Source organism: Nicotiana attenuata, unplaced genomic scaffold (assembly GCF_001879085.1).
Source record: "Nicotiana attenuata strain UT unplaced genomic scaffold, NIATTr2, whole genome shotgun sequence".
Taxonomy (NCBI): Eukaryota; Viridiplantae; Streptophyta; class Magnoliopsida; order Solanales; family Solanaceae; genus Nicotiana; species Nicotiana attenuata.
In genome coordinates, this window is record NW_017672636.1 from 30,103 (window position 1) to 46,271 (window position 16,169).

Sequence of the window (16,169 nt, forward strand, 5' to 3'; positions counted from 1 at the left end):
TCCACATGGTCCGGAATGTTGTGTGTCGCTCGAAGGTTGTCTAGATGAGATTGCAATAAATCACTATGCTCCCAGGGAAGGGCTGGACTTTTCGTTTGAAAATCCTTTCGAATATGCATTTCCTTTGGGAGGACGTTGTCTACAGTAAGGGGAACGAGGGTCTTTTTCACTTCCTCCTCCTCACCGCCAGAGGAAGGCGGAACCCTAGATGGGTCAGTGTCCTTGGTCTTTTTACCACCTTGACGATGTTTTACCATGATGATTCTGTTGGGGAAATAAGGCACTAACGACGAGAAATATGACTTCAAAGAAGTGGAGGAGTCTCACACGAAATAACGGTTACAAGAAAGAAAGGCAAAGAAGTAAACCAGAAAATGTTTTCCAAAGGTTCGAAAGATGAATCGGATTGAACCTCTCCCCCATTTATAGGGTTAGGTTGCGCAGAAATCGAAGAGTCATGATTCAAAACGTGCGCGGGAAACCAAAATGTCACATCATCCTTTGAACCGCCTCGGGAGTAAGTATAATAGTGACGCATACAGGCGATGACGTCATTCCGAAAAGGAAGCCACGCGTCAGTGGCTCAACAACGTCATACATTTCGCCTCATTCACGTTGCCGCCCCAGGTCGAGGTCAAATTCTCCTAAGACGAGGTTTGCATTTCCGCCCATTGAAGACGCCTACCGAATGCGTCTCAACGAACGGAGGGACTAACTGTATAGGGTCAAATTTGACCGTCAACGTCTCTACGCCAATGGGTACGCCCAGTGAGTATACGTCAACTAACGTAAGGGTACGACTTGGACGTGGGGACAAAAGCGACATCGTTTAAGACTCAGTGTCTTCACTAGGAACATTACCTATTTTGTATCTTTTGATTATTTCGAGGAGGTCTCTACTATATAAGGGAGACCTTCACAGTTGTAACGGGGGGGGGGGATTATTCTTGAAGAATACAACTCTTTCATTTTCTCCCACTCTCTCTCTATCTCTATCTCTAACGAATACTTTCTCTTGAGTTCATATTATCATTTTACACTATTAGATCTACAACAACAACTTCATTTTTCATCTCCAGGTCTATTATATTTTATTACGATTTACCCTTTCCTACTTTTGATTGTTCTTAAGCTTGCAAAGTATATCGATAACTTTTGAGCCAAACAACTCTGATAGTCCTCTCTTGTAAGATTTAAGTCATATCCTGCAGGTTATATATTCGGTAGTGTCTTGACCTGTCCTCGTCACTACTCTAAAGAGGTTAGAATTGATACTTATTGGGTACCACCGTGGTGTACTCATACTACACTTCTGCATATATTTTTGTGCAGAACCAGGTGCTTCAGATCGGGTTGATTTTGAGACTTATGCTAGGGGTGGCTGGAGACTTCAAGGTACACCTGCTGGGCGTTCGCAGGCACCGAAGTCACCTTCTATTGTATTTATTTCCATTGTTTCATTTTGTTCCGGAACAATGATGTATTCATTATGTATAACTACTCCTAGAAAGGCTTATGACTTGTACTATCGATTTTGGGATTGTACATTGTACAGAGATATCTATTTCAAAATTGTTCTATGTTCGCAAATATTGTCGTTATTTCTGTTAATGTTAGGCTTACCTAGTTTTAGATATTAGGTGCCATCACGACTTCTTCGGAGGGATTTTGGATCGTGACAAGTTGGTATCAGAGCCCTAGGTTCATAGGTGCTACGAGGCATAAGCAGGATTAGTAGAGTCTTGCGGATCAGTACGGAGACGTCTGTACTTATCTTCGAGGGACTACAGAAACTATTAGGAAATTCCACTTCATTCATTCCTTTTCATGTTACATCAATTCAACTTGAAGAAAATATCTTATGTTCCTTTATATCCACTCGTGTATGATATTGCGCTCTCAGTGTCCGCTATGCGCCAGTGGTTCGTGATGTTACAGATGGGCTACAAGGGAGCCAGGGATGCTCAAACATTGTCACAACGTGTCGTCCAGATTGAAGATGTAGAGGTATTGAAGTACTATTCAGTTGTTCACATGGGGTGCAGTTGGTCCCGGCATCTGGTTGACAAGTACGAGCTTGGGAAGGTTTATTTGGCTGACTAGTCATCGCGATCATGGTAGGGTCACGAGGTGGATGTTGATTGAGGATAGTTGGTGGTACTGGAGACAATGTGGTTCGTATGAGATTTGTACTCAGTGGAAGGTACATATTCTCATTTAAGGCACCGAAGGAAGCGAGTTTGACGGTTATGATAATGGACATGCGCTTAGTGGATGAATTGGAGTACCTTGTGATTGGTGTTGTATGAGCTGTGAAGGTTAGTTTTGCGGATCATCAGATGTTGTTTTCTATTGCTTCGCGCCAAGTGGGGGAGTCCACTAGCGGCATTTAGATTGCAGAATCAGGTGTTACCTTAGTTTTGGCCTGAGAAATGTATATAAATGGTATAGAAAGGTTCCCAAAATTTATATATGACTAAGATCTGAGATCTTGCATGGGATGATGTTGGGGATTATGATGTTTCTGTGTCATTAATGTATTTTTATTTTAGTATCAAAAGGGGGTCAGAGAAATAACTTCAGATTCACAAAAGTTCTATTCAGCGTGAGCATCTCGGTTGGGGAATCATGGGGTGCTTCAGGGGAAATACAGTGGTTTATGAGTTGCTGGGACACGTGGCTTGTACTAGGATTTTCTGTATTGAGTTTTTGTTGGGGTAGTTGTGTATCGATAGGGAGAAGTGTTAACTCAGAGGAAAGACTAGGAGCAACCAAAGAAATGGGTCAGCTCTGTGGTGTTAGGTCAGCATAGCAATGATATTAATTGGTCCTTTTTGAATGGGAATTCCCTACCGGCATTTGTGGCAGTACTATTGGGTATGAAGGTTTGTGTGGCTCGGTTGAGTTGGGAAGATGCGGTCCTAATGGTTTAGTTGCGTGCGGACGGATCTCGAAGAGTCTCGATGGTACGGCAACGGCTTCAGTCGGCTGGCTGCTATGGGCATAAGGAGTATGTTGTACATTATCGTTTACTCCTGGATGGATATCAAAAGTTCATAGAAGGTTGGTATCATTGGATATCATATGTGAAGAACGTGCATTTTAGGAAAGACCCTTGAGTTTTGGTTTGCGGGTGCATGGCTAGCGGCATGGTAATTACAAGGTTTTGAGGCTTTTGAGGTTCAGGCTTAGTTACACGGCCGGAAAATCTATATGGGTTCTTCAGTAAGATGATGGGGTGTGAGTGATGTATCATCCATTCAATTAGCGTAGTTAAGTTCGAGTATGGAAATTTTGGTATTCTTGAGTTTTAGGGCTAGATGTCCCCATATGCGGGCTCTTTCTTGTTTGTGGATTGTGAAGGCATGTTGAGAATGGGATAACTGATAGCATACATTATTGATAGGTTGTTATGGACTTTTGCGAGGATATTTACCTATTTAGGAATGATCAGGATTTGGGTTGGGGGCAATATTAAAGATCAACGAGAATATGTATTTTATATCAGGTCAAGTTTGGGTGCTCATGTGAGATTGTTATCACGATTATGTTACCAGGCAGAATGGATATTAGTTATGTCCCTGGCCTATGTTATGTGCTACTCTCGTATGACGTGATGGGCTGTGAGGTTGTATGATTATTCTCCACGCATGTTGTAATTCCATTCAGGACTTATGGCGATGTGGGCGAAATGGCCCTCGTGATGTTAATTGGCTAATTGCACCTTAGTTGTGCTTGCTTTCTTCCATGTTTTGTTAATTCTATTCACTTTTTGCATAGTTATATGAGAGCGGGTTGCACGCCGCATCGGATGTTATGTGGGATACCCTTTTCTTGTGTTTATTTGGTGTTTTTTATTCCCTCTGTGGGATGATTTAAAGAAATTGTACTTTTGTCGTTACACATGTTGTACTTGTTAGATAATCCTTATACCTTGCTTTCCTTCTATTTGTACTACATAACTAAGTTATTGCCGAGTTGGTGTACGAGCTGTATGGCGTGAGAATCCGTGTGGTTCTGTGATGAGTTGTTAGTTGGGCTGCTTGTATAGCTGAGATAAGGTTGTTAGACCTGAGATTTGCACAATCGTATTGGGGGTGAGGAGTCTTTGGAAGTATGAGGCTGTTTCTGCTAAGATTTGGGCAGTGGCCTTTGACGGATGAGATAGCTTCTTGACTTGTTGACTTCATGGGTGAATTATGAGTTCCCGCATGTTTCTTTATCACGGTTAGCATTGTGGAGGTCCCGGAACAAGTTTCTATTCAATGTGAAGTGTATTGTCAACGTCCAGAATGTTATTTGGGTAGTTATGAGGTCAGAAGTTATTGCTACGGGCATTTGATTTTTGTGGAACATCTTGTGATAGTACCCTGGGTTGGAATTAGGGCTCGATTCGGCTTGTTTAGGTTTATACAGTGAAATGATGCGAGATTCGGGTCCTATGATGAATTTCAGTTGTTGAGATTTGGGTTATATCCTAAGGTTATGGACTAAGGATGAAGTGAGATCTTCAGTTAAATTTCGTTGTCAGTCCTACATATGTTTGGGTGATGGGGAATCACCCATGGGTGTATGTATGGTGAGCTCATGCAATGGTTTGATGGCTTTGTAACAACTCTTGGCACGTTTAAGTGGGGGAGAATGTAACGACCCGATCGGTCGTTCTGAGAATTTGCACTTTGCTCGATAGTTTGGGGACACAAGTAGCTCCGTATGATGTATTAGGAATTGTGTGCAATATTTGAGTTCATTCCGAGTTGAATTGATATGTTTTGGTGCAAGTTTTTGGAAGTCAAAATTTCGAAAGTTCATTAAGTTTGATTTGAGGTGAGTTTCGTCGTTTCGATGTTGTTATGTGTGATTTTAGGACTCGAGTAGGCCCGTGTTTTGTTATGGGACTTGTTTGTATGTTCGTACGGGGTCCCGAGGGGCTCGGGTGAGTTTCGTATAGGTTTGGGCTGTGTTGCGCTCATTTTTCTTATGTTTCGACGTCGTTTCTTCAAGCATAAATGGTACCATATTAAACAAATGATCTCCGATTTTTGTTTTGATTGAAACACTAGATCCGTATCGTAATTAAGGAGCCATAGCAAAAAGAATCGTCAAATTTGGACATCGTATGAGTATTTTATGGTCATTTTACAAAGAATTGGGCTGCCAGATTTTTCAGATTAATTACGAAATTGCCACTGTCTTCGTATTTAAAAATTACACTATTTCCAAATATTAAAACCAACATATCTCTTTCATTATAAGGCCAAATGGAGTGATTCAAAAGCCTAACTAAAATTTCACGAGAAATACGTTGGAGACATCAAAAGTGAGTTTCGGGATAATTTGGCTTGCAAAACAACGCAGAACAGCTGGGCAAAAATACATAATATCGAAAGTTTGTTCATTTGGTCATATTTTGAGTTGGGAGCTCGGATTTGGACAATTTTCGGAGGTGATTTTAACTATATGGATTGGTAAGTGTTCTATATTCGATTTTTGTTATATTTCATTAATTCATCTTCGGTTTAGGCATTTGATTGATGATTTCAAAGTGAAATTTGAGGGTTTTGTCTAAAATTTCATAAAGTGAATTTTTGAGTTTTGAATATCGATTCGGAGTCGGATTTGAGTAAAACTAGTATGGTTGGACACGTAATTGAATGGTGTTCAGGTTTTGTAAATTTTATCGGGTTCCGAGGTACGGGCCCGGGGTGTTGACTTTTGTTAGCTTTTTGCAAATTGTATAAGCATCATAGCTTTGTTAATTGAAATTGTTTTCTATTGCATTGTTTGATGTGTTAACGTCTTCTTTGGATAGATTGGGCCGAGCGATGGTGAATTGGTAAAGGAAAAGCTATATTGAGTATTGAGTTGGCCGAATTGAGGTAAGTGTCTTGTCTAACTTTGTGTGGGGGAAACCACCCCTTAGGAATTGTGTTAATTGTTTTATCTTGTTATGTGAAATCCGTGTACGCATGGTGACGAGTGGGTACAAAGCCTATGTGTAGTATTGACCGATTTAGATTGTCTAGTCTCTTTCCATGCTTTTGATTAAATGGTCATAACATGTGGTATCGCGTTGTTAGACTACTTTTACATGCTCTATTTGATGTTGTTAGCACTTACTTACCTCTTACTCGTTATTTGGCCCTTATATGCCTTGGTTGAAATTATTGCCTTCCTTATTGTCTTGTTACCTCTTAATTGTTGAGTTATTCTATGACTATATGTATATCTGCTACATGTCCAAATTGTTGTGATTGCATGCTTAGTTATCACGTGCCTTACATGTCTTGTCATTTTGTAAAGGTTGTTGTACTCCTTTGATTTCACGTGATTCCCTTGTTGCCGTGTACTCATACCCTTGATTGTAGAGATTCTGGTAATATTAGTTATTAAATTGTTGTTGTTGATTTAAGTTATTGTACAGGGGATCGGATTGCACGCTGCAACATGTGGAATAAGGGAGGATACTCATATTGTGATATTGTTATTGTACGGTGGGATCGGGTTGCACGCCACAACTAGTGAAATAAGGGTTGATTGTTATGGTGAAATATGGGTGAATTGTGATATTGATATTGTATGGTGGGATCGGGTTGCGCGCCGCAACATATTATGTTTATTGTTATGATATCGATATTGTACGGTGGGATCGGGTTGCACGCCACAACAGGTGAAATAAGGGTGAATTTATGGTGGAATAAGGGTGACTTATGATATTGATATTATATGGTGGGATCCGGTTGCGCGCCACAACATATCTTGTATTTTTGTATCCCCTGTTTTACTGTATTGGCTTCAGTTCCTTCGTACAAGACTCTGATAATCTATATTTTTGGTTGTCATTGTGTTCTGATGATCGAGTTATTATCATTCACCTATTGCCTTGCCGTCATTTCCTGAGCTCTTTTCCTAATACTATTATTCTGGTGAATTGATTTTCAAAGTGAATTTACTACATTAAGTCATTACATCCTGCCCATCTTAGATGTGTGTAATATAGTGATTTAAAATAAAAGAATTAATATCATGCTAACTTGTGTGACTTCTAGGTTAAGACTCGCCGTATATTTTGGTATTTAGTATTTCTAATAGTTGTTACATTTTACTTCAATTAATTTCTCAATTTAATATCCTTAACCTGGCTAGGATTTTTATTTGACTTAAAAACGGATCTTTATTATGTCTTAATTTAATAAACCCTATGTTATCTTCAATAGCTTATTGGATGTTGTATTTTGTTTGGAAATATTATTCTTCTTCACTCAAATAATTTCTAAAATAAACCTATCTTTCTCACTGATTTCCTACTTGGTCTACATACTGTACTATTACTTTATGATATATAAGTAAAAATCTCTTGGACACCTTAATTAGCATGTGACACGGATATTATGTACTGAGTAGCACATGGATTTTGCTGTGGAAAGTGAGACGAAAATATGTGGGCACAAGGTGTCATGTGTGTTAAAGGTTTGGAAGTTGTGATTATGATATGAGATTACGAGGATTGGGATTGTTGGAATTGTGTATTAGAAACGATTCAATTGGTTGAGTTAACATCGTTTTCCCTACTTGAACTCATTTATGCTTCATTTGGACTCCAGCTATGTTAATGTTTAATTACTTGGTTAATTCTCGTTGTCATTCGTGTTTTCCTCTTATCGTTAGTACTGTTTGTAATTTGATAACCTTCTGTTATTGGTATTACCCTGATAGTCCTCTCTTGTTAGATTTAAGTCATATCCTGCAGGTTAAATATTCGGTAGTGTCTTGACCTAACCTCGTCACTACTCTTCCGAGGTTAGGCTTGATATTTATAGGGTACCACCATGGTGTACTCATACTACACTTCTGCACATCTTTTTGTGCAGCACCAGGTACTTCGGATCGGATTTGTTTTGTAACTTATGCTTGGTGTGGCTGGAGACTTCAAGGTACACCTGTTGGGCCTTCCCAGGCACCGAAGTCACATTATGTTGTATTTATTTCCATTGTTTCCTTTTGTTCCGGAACAGTGATGTATTCATTATGTATAACAACTCCTAGAAAGGCTTATGACTTGTAATACCGGTTTTGGGATTGTAAATTGTACAGAGATTTTTATTTCGAAATTGTTCGATGTTAGCAAATAGTGTCATTATTTCTGTTAACATTAGGCTTACCTAGTTTAAGAGACTAGGTGCCATCACGACTCCTTCCGAGGGATTTTGGGTCGTGATAGCTATGCTTCCATATACTTTCGTAAAGGCCTATGCCGAAGCCGTCAAGGTCGAGACCAGAAAAGTAGATATTTTCAAGGTCAAACAAGGGGATAACGAGATATTCAGGGAGTTCGTGTCAAGATTCTAGATGGAACAGACTGATATGCCACCAGTTATGGATGATTGGGCCATTCAGGCATACACTCAGGGGTTCAATACCCGAAGTTCCATGGCCTATCAACAGCTAAAGCAAAATTTGGTGGAGTACCCGACGGTAACCTGGGCCGGCGTCCACTACATGTACCAATCGAAGATCAGGGTCGAAGACGACCAACTCGTGGCCCCCTCTGGATCTGTTTACCCCATCAGAACCCATGGTAGATCTAAGAGAGCCATTGATCAGGAGCTAAGGCTGGTCCGAGAACGATATCAGCCATAGAACGCGGATCGGAGGGGAAACGGATCCGGGCGCCACCCAACTAGGAACGAGAAGAGAAGTGATTGAGGGCCGAGTGGACAGGGCCTGATGAGCAAGGGCGGGTTTGACAGGTCACTCGAAAGTAAGGAAACACCAATATTATTGAAGTACAATTTCAACGTGGACGATGCAAGCATCGTTTCGGCCATATGGCACATATAAGAGACCAAGTGGTGCCGACCATTGTAGTCCGACCCTGCCTAGAGAGATCGTAGTTTGATTTCTATGTATCACGACACTCACGGTCGGAGGACCGAAGATTGCCCACAATTAAGGGAAGACGTTGCTCGATTGTTCAACAACGGGCACCTCCAAGAATTCCTAAGCGAGCGAGCCAAAAATCACTTTAGAAACAGGGACGCCAACAAAAAGGTCGAACAAAAGAGGCTTCAGCCCGTAATCAACATGATCATTTGGGGAGTCTATGTCCCCCAAGGACCAAGAATATAAACACTAAAGTGTCTATTACGAGGGAAAAACGCTCCCGGGATTATTCTCCGGAGGGAGCTATCTCGTTCAGGGACGAAGATGCTGAGGGCATCGTACATCCCCACAATGATGCACTGGTAATATCTATACCTTAACATTAAAGATCGGGTTAAACGTGTGGTTATTGATGCAAGTAGCTCGTCTAACATCATCAGATCAAGGGTAGTAGAGTAACTAAGGTTGGAGGATCAAATTGTACTGGTGGTCTGGGTATTGAATGGATTCAACATGGCGTGTGAGACCACGAAAAGAGAGATAACTTTGCCGGTAAACACTACCGGGACAGCCCAAGAAACAAAGTTCTACGTAATCGAAGGGGATATGAGGTACAACGCTTTGTTCGAAAGGCCACGGGTCCACAACATGAGGGCAGTACACTCGACCTTACACCAGGCGCTGAAATTTCCGACGCCAGGGGGAGTAAACGGTCTATAGAGAACAACAGGCCGCAAGGGAAATGTTTGCTGTTGAAAAAGTGGTCCCGGTGCCCACGGTCTCAACATCAAGAAGCGCAGAACAAACTGAGAAAGAAAAAACTAAATAGCAATCAATGACACTAGCCTCGACTAAACCGGAGAAACAGAAAGAACAAGGAGCGGATAATGAGGACGAATACAATGTCCCGAGATCTTTCATACCACCTGATGACACCGATGCCACCAAATCAACGATCGAGGAGTTGAAGCAGGTTATATTAGTCGAGCATCGATCGGATCAAAAGGTATACCTGGGCACGGGGTTATCCTCCGAGCTTAGGAAAAACTTATTGATTTTCTTAAAGCTAACGCTAATTGTTTTGCCTAGTCCCATCTAGACATGATAGGGATCCCACCAGAGGTAACCACTCACAAGTTGATTTTGGATCCGAAGTTCCATCTGGTCAAGCAGAAGAGAAGGCCACAGTCCGAGGTCAAACATGCGTTCATCAAGGATGAAGTATCCAAACTTCTAAAAATAGGTTCCATCCAGGAAGTTAAATACCCGGATTGGTTAACTAACGTAGTGGTAGTACCTATAAAAGGAAATAAACTAAGGATGTGTGTAGATTATAAGGACCTAAACAAGGCATGTCAAAGGATTCTTTTCCTTTGCCTAACACCAATCGAATGATCGACGCGATGGCCAGACACGAGATACTTAGTTTTCTCGATGCCTATTCCGGGTACAACAAAATTAAGATGTACCGAGGCGATTAAGAAAAGACTTCTTTCATAACAAAGTTTGGCACTTACCGCTATAACGTAATGCCGTTTAGATTAAATAACGATGGTGCCACATACCAACGCATAGTAAATTGGATGTTCGAAGAACAAAAAGGAAAATCAATGGAAGTTTATATTGACGACATATTTGTCACATCCCTGCGAGCAGAGGACCATTTGATACATTTGCAGGAAACATTTGACATATTAAGGAAATACAACATGAAGCTAAACCTGGAGAAGTGTGCATTTAGGGTCGGTTCTGGCAAGTTTCTCGGGTACATGGTGTCTAATCGGGGGATTGAAATCAACCCCGATAAAAAAAAGGCCATAGTAGACATCACCGTAGTCGACAATGTGAAGGTGGTTCAAAGTTTTACCAGGTGGATAGTCGTGTTGGGCTGGATCATCTCGAGATCTTCGGTAAGAGCCATCGATTCTTCTCACTACTAAAAAATAAGAACAATTTTTCTTGGACTCTGGAATGCCAGCAAGCTTTTGAGGCACTCAAGCAATACATGTCCAGCCCCCCTTTGCTGCACACCCCGATGGTAGATGAACAGCTGTACCTCTTTGGTAGTTTTGGAGGTGGCCGAAAGTGGTGTCCTAGTCTGGGAGGAAGAAGGTACACAATTTTCTATTTATTATGTTATTAGAATGATCACTCCCAACTCTAGTCCTAAAAAGGATAAGCGGTCGCTGCAAATATAATCCGGTCTAAAAGTCCAGAGTCGAATCCCACAGAGAACTATGGTTTCACTATAACTGTTCAATATCACTAAAAAGACAAGCTCAAACAATTCAAAATTATAATCATTAAGATTTTTATGTCTAACTAATTAACTAACAAATTAAAGTAGTAAATTAATAACTAGGGATACTAAAGGTTGAAGAAAAAATTAAGGAAGTCTAGAGTTATGATTTTCCCAATTGTCGGAATCCTAACCTCTACGTCTTCTATAATTTCGCCTAAGTATTCTCTACCGATCGTGAGTACTTCTGGCGTCGTAATTCTCTCTCGAGCAACTACCACAATTTACTAGATATATTCTCTCGAACTACACTAGCTGGCACTAATTCACCGCTCACTACGATCGCAACAAGGTTTTGATATCTCTAATCCTGGCTTTAAGCCCTCCGTATTAATCTCACATATGTTAGGAGTGATGTTGTTCAACAACTACCTACATATGTATCATCTCTCAAACAATACATACTAAATAGGCACAGACAATTGATGGCCATTCAGTCAGCAGCAGTAAACACGTAGTTGAACAAGTATAGAAATCTAACGGTTCAATTATAAAAAAACATAACGAGAACTTATCTTACAAAAGGTTCCATCAAAACTCTAGATGACGAATTATCTATTCATAATAGTATGCAAAACTACAGTACTAGAATTCATAGCCAATAGTGAAAATAGGAAGAAGGAAGTGAAAAACTCGTAGAAGAATTCTCCCCCTTGCTCCTAGCGTGTTCTTGCCTCCTTGAGTCGAGTACCCTCTCTAATGATGTCTCTCCTCTAAAAAACTAACTTTAATAGGTATTAATAGGGTTGGGGATGAAGTCTAAATGTCCAAAGCTGGTGAGAAATTAAAATTGGCTCGCATAGCATCGTCGGCGCGAGGCACTGTCAACGGCGCCAACATTTCTGCACGCTATCAGCGGCGCTAATGTTTTTGCACGAGGCACTGTCAGGGGCGCCAATAACAGTTCCCTGAACAAGGCCTAGCACTGTCTATGACCATGACTTTTCATTTCCTTTCACGTCTTCTTTTACTGTTCCATTTTGTAGCTCTGAACTACCATTTCGTGCAACTTTTCTCCAATTCATGTCCAAGCATTCCTACATGTGAAAAAGCTCTATTAAGCTTAATTGTCACACAAATTTGCATCCAAACAACATGGAAGTAAGGTAAATAACGTCAAAATAAATGAAATTATAGCACGACATCAACACCCCACGCTTAAATGTTGCTCGCCCTCGAGTCAACCAACCAAACACTTCCTCTTCAAGGACCTAACAAGCTATGCATTCACAACACACTACACCTATGACTATGCTTGATAGTAACTATTAAGCTCTAGCATTCATGGTAGGCTATAATCTCGTGTTTTAGTCTCTTATTGCTCTCCAATTTACTGAACTTTAATGAAGTTTGAGCTTCAATTGCTAGTGTTTTGCACTAATTGTGTGTTTTATGCCTTGTAAGAATGATTCCGAGCTATGAAGATGTCTGAGTACAAGCCCAAGGTATTAAGCCGGGATCGCACTCGGGGGTCGAGAACCATGTCTGGATATTAAAAAGTAAAGAAAAATCCGTACTCTGAGAATCCACCACAGCCGCGGCGTGTGGGGCACCGCAGCTACCCAAAACTGCTGCTTGTTGATTTTGCACTCTCTGAAGATCTCCATTGCTTCTCCGAGTGGCGTGTCTCCCATGCGGCGCGCCTGTGCAATTTTTACAGAGCCAATGTCCTATTTCGCGTAGGAAAAAGTGTTTTCATTTGGGCCTGAACCTACTTGGTATATATACGTGGAAAAACGTTATTTTGAGGACTTTTGATACATCTTACACCTAAGCAATCCAAGGAGGTGGATGAGAAGAAAAAGCTTAAGGATTTCATCATTTCATTCCTCACTCAAGACAAGAGTTTGGATCATTTTATGTTTTCCTTTAAATTGAACATATTTGTGATGAATTTCTCCACATCAATAGAGTAGTTCTCTTTAGGGTTTGATGGATTTGGTATCTTGATACTTGTTTGTGGATAATTAAGTTTAGTTTTTATGTATTGAATCATTTTGGATGTTTTAATCGTTGCATCTATATTCACTTGTTAATGTAATCGAGAGAGGCAAAACTTGTGATATTTTTGCATTCTATTTTGCTGGTTGAAGTCATTAATTCTTCTTAGTAATAGGAAGAGGCTAATTGAATTGTTCATTAAACTTAGTTAGGAGGATAATCGAGAGAGGTTCTCCTAAAGACCAATCCACTACGAATTCTTGCATATCTTCACGTGCTTAAAATTGGTTGATTTTGTGAGGTTGAGACTTAATTAAGAGGGGAGTTTCTACTAAACAATTGAATTAATAACCAAGTGAATTTGAGAGACTCACTTGAACATTAGAAGTGAATTATCAAGAGTTAGATCCCAAACATTTATCTTGCACCTATCCCATCAACCCTATCTTCTCCCAATTGATATCTTCTTTGCTCATTACTTGCGTCTATTGTCATTATTCAATAGTTTAGACTCTTACTTAATTTTTGTTTAAATCACATAATTTTCAACTATTGATCATCTTGGATAGAAATCGACCTATAAACTACGAAAATACTGTTTAACTCCAATCCCTGTAGATACGATATGTTAATTTACTATATTCGACTAGCGAGCATATTTAAGTGTGTGTTTTGTGCTCGTCAAATTTTGGCGCCATTGCCGAGGATGGACAATCAATAGTGTTTGAAATAGTTTTTAGAGCTAATTCAGGATTTTCTTTTTATTTAATTTGTCTCTTTTTACGCTTGGTGTTCTTTGATTGTGCGCAGGCTATAGGTTAGATTGGTGCATGACTCGATCTTCTGGAAAAGAAGTGCAACCATACGAACCTAAAATTGAGAAACACTTGGGACAGTTGAGGAAGGATAAAAATCTCCCCGATAATACAGAGAAGGTTGGCCAATCCTCAACAAACGAAAATATGACTGGAGATGATGATAATGTTGATTTGGCTACAATGGAGGCAGCCCCCCCAGAGAGAAAGCTGCAAGGGATGTTGAAGAAGCAGCACTTAGAGATGCATAAATTGCCTACGGAGAGGGCTCAAAGAATGGCTCAGAATCATCCTTTGGGTGCATACCAGTTCGGAAACATAGCTCCCGACCAAGGGAGACCACTTGGCGATTATGCCAGACCGGTCTACAACTAAGGCTTGTCGAGTGTTAGACTACCTCCAATTGCAGCCAATAATTTCGAATTGAAGCAAGGGTTGCTCCAAACCCTTCAAAATTATTGTGTCTTTAGAGGAAAGCACAACAAAGATCCAAACAATCGTCTAATGCACTTTGAGGAGATAATGAACATCTTTCAATATAATGGTGTTTCACAAGATGTAGTTTACTTAAGGGCATTCCTCTTCACACTCAAAGATGATGCAAAGCACTAGCTTCGAAGCTTGCCCCAGGGATCAATTAGAACATGGGAGAAGATGACCAGAAAATTTCTTGCTAAATATTTCTCTTCGGCTAAGACGATCATGTATAGAAGAGACATTCATAACTTCTGTCAGAATGAGACGAAAACTATGTTTGAAGCTTGGGAGAGGTTTAAAAAGATAGTCAAAAAGTGTCAACAAAGCGGGATGGTTTGTGGGTCAGGCTCGAGGAGATAATTAACATCTTTCAATCCTATTGTTACAGTTCTGGTGTGCTCTGTTTGTGGGTCAGGCTTAATATATTTCTTTCTTATAGTGGTTATTTCATAGGAAAAGGTTCTGAAACTTGAGATTTGTTTTCATGGTTTTTCTAGTGATAAATTGGACTTAATTGTAGATAGACAGTGGTTATGCTGAAGGAAGCATTAGAATCTGGGATTCCGAGAAAGGGATATGTGAAACCATACTGAATGGGCATAAAGGGACTGTGACGGCCCTTCGATACAGTAAGCTTGGATCATTACTAGCATCTGGAAGCAAAGATAATGACATTATTTTATGGGATGTCGTGGGTGAGACTGGCCTGTTTCGCCTTCAGGGACATTATGATCAGGTTCATACTATCTTCAATCTAGGCATGATTAGCGTATTTTTCATTTCTAACTTCATCATGTGTCTAATTATGTTCCATTAATTGACATATGCTGCTGCAGGTTACTGATCTTGTTTTCGTAGATTCTGGCAAGAAACTGGTAACAGCTTCTAAGGACAAATTTTTAAGGGTACGGGATCTTGATACTCAACATTGCATGCAGATTATAGGTAGCCATCATACTGAAATTTGGTCCATAGATATTGATCCTGAGGAAAGATATCTAGTCACTGGTTTTGCTGACCCCGAGCTTCGCTTCTACACTATAAAGCTTGATTTAGCTGATGGACAATTGATTGCTAACGAAAGTGAAACAAGTGCAAATAAGGACTTGCCTACTGAAAACAAATGGGAAATACTCAAGCCATTTGGTAAACTTCAACGCCAAAGCAAGGATAGAGTTGCAACAGTGAGGTATAACAAGTTTGGAAACCTACTGGCTTGTCAAGTTGCAGGGAAGATGGTGAAAATATTCTGTGTGCTGGACGAATTTGAATCTAAACGCAAATCGAAAAGAAGAGTCAGTAGAAAGAAGCAAAAGAAAGCTGCAAAAGAAGGCCTTGAGGCAACGGAAAAAGGAGAGGCAGATATTGGAGGCAGCAATCCTGTTGTTACAGTTCTGGATATCTTCAAGCTTCATCTAGATGCAACTCCAAGACTTTTGGGATGGTTTGACACCGGCCTCATGCAGAACATTGAACAATGCAGCAGGAGGCCCGTTGATGAAATAGACTCTAGAGGAGATAGTCACAATTCTAGATGAGTTATTTGAAGATGCAAATCAGTGGCCCTATGAGATTGCTGAAAGAAGAAGATCAACTAGGGTTCACCAAGTTGATACTAATAAATTTGTGCATGTACAGCTTGATGCCATGGCTAAAGATTAAGGAAGCTAACCTTAGCCTCGATACATAGTGAGCCTCATGCAGCCTGTGATATATGTGGACGAGGATACCCTACTCACGAGTGTCAAGCTTCA

General features: G+C 40.3%; 1 protein-coding gene across 1 annotated transcript; it reads left to right on the forward strand.

The window, feature by feature from the left end:
• Positions 1–9,718: 9,718 nt before the first annotated feature.
• On the forward strand, positions 9,719–15,953 carry LOC109213922 (mitochondrial division protein 1-like). Its single transcript, XM_019377765.1, has 5 exons — positions 9,719–9,889; positions 9,973–10,126; positions 13,934–14,301; positions 14,936–15,151; positions 15,252–15,953. Exons 1-5 carry the CDS (start codon positions 9,719–9,721, stop codon positions 15,951–15,953), a joined length of 1,611 nt encoding a protein of 536 aa, XP_019233310.1.
• The last annotated feature ends 216 nt before the right edge of the window (positions 15,954–16,169 follow it).

Excerpts from the sequence above, each read along its gene's own strand:
- LOC109213922 (XM_019377765.1), top strand. The coding sequence starts at position 9,719 with ATGACACTAGCCTCGACTAAACCGGAGAAACAGAAAGAACAAGGAGCG. Across the intron at positions 10,127-13,933 it reads ATCCAAACTTCTAAAAATAG|GCTATAGGTTAGATTGGTGC; the intron begins GTTCCATCCAGG and ends GATTGTGCGCAG. Across the intron at positions 15,152-15,251 it reads TTCAGGGACATTATGATCAG|GTTACTGATCTTGTTTTCGT; the intron begins GTTCATACTATC and ends ATGCTGCTGCAG.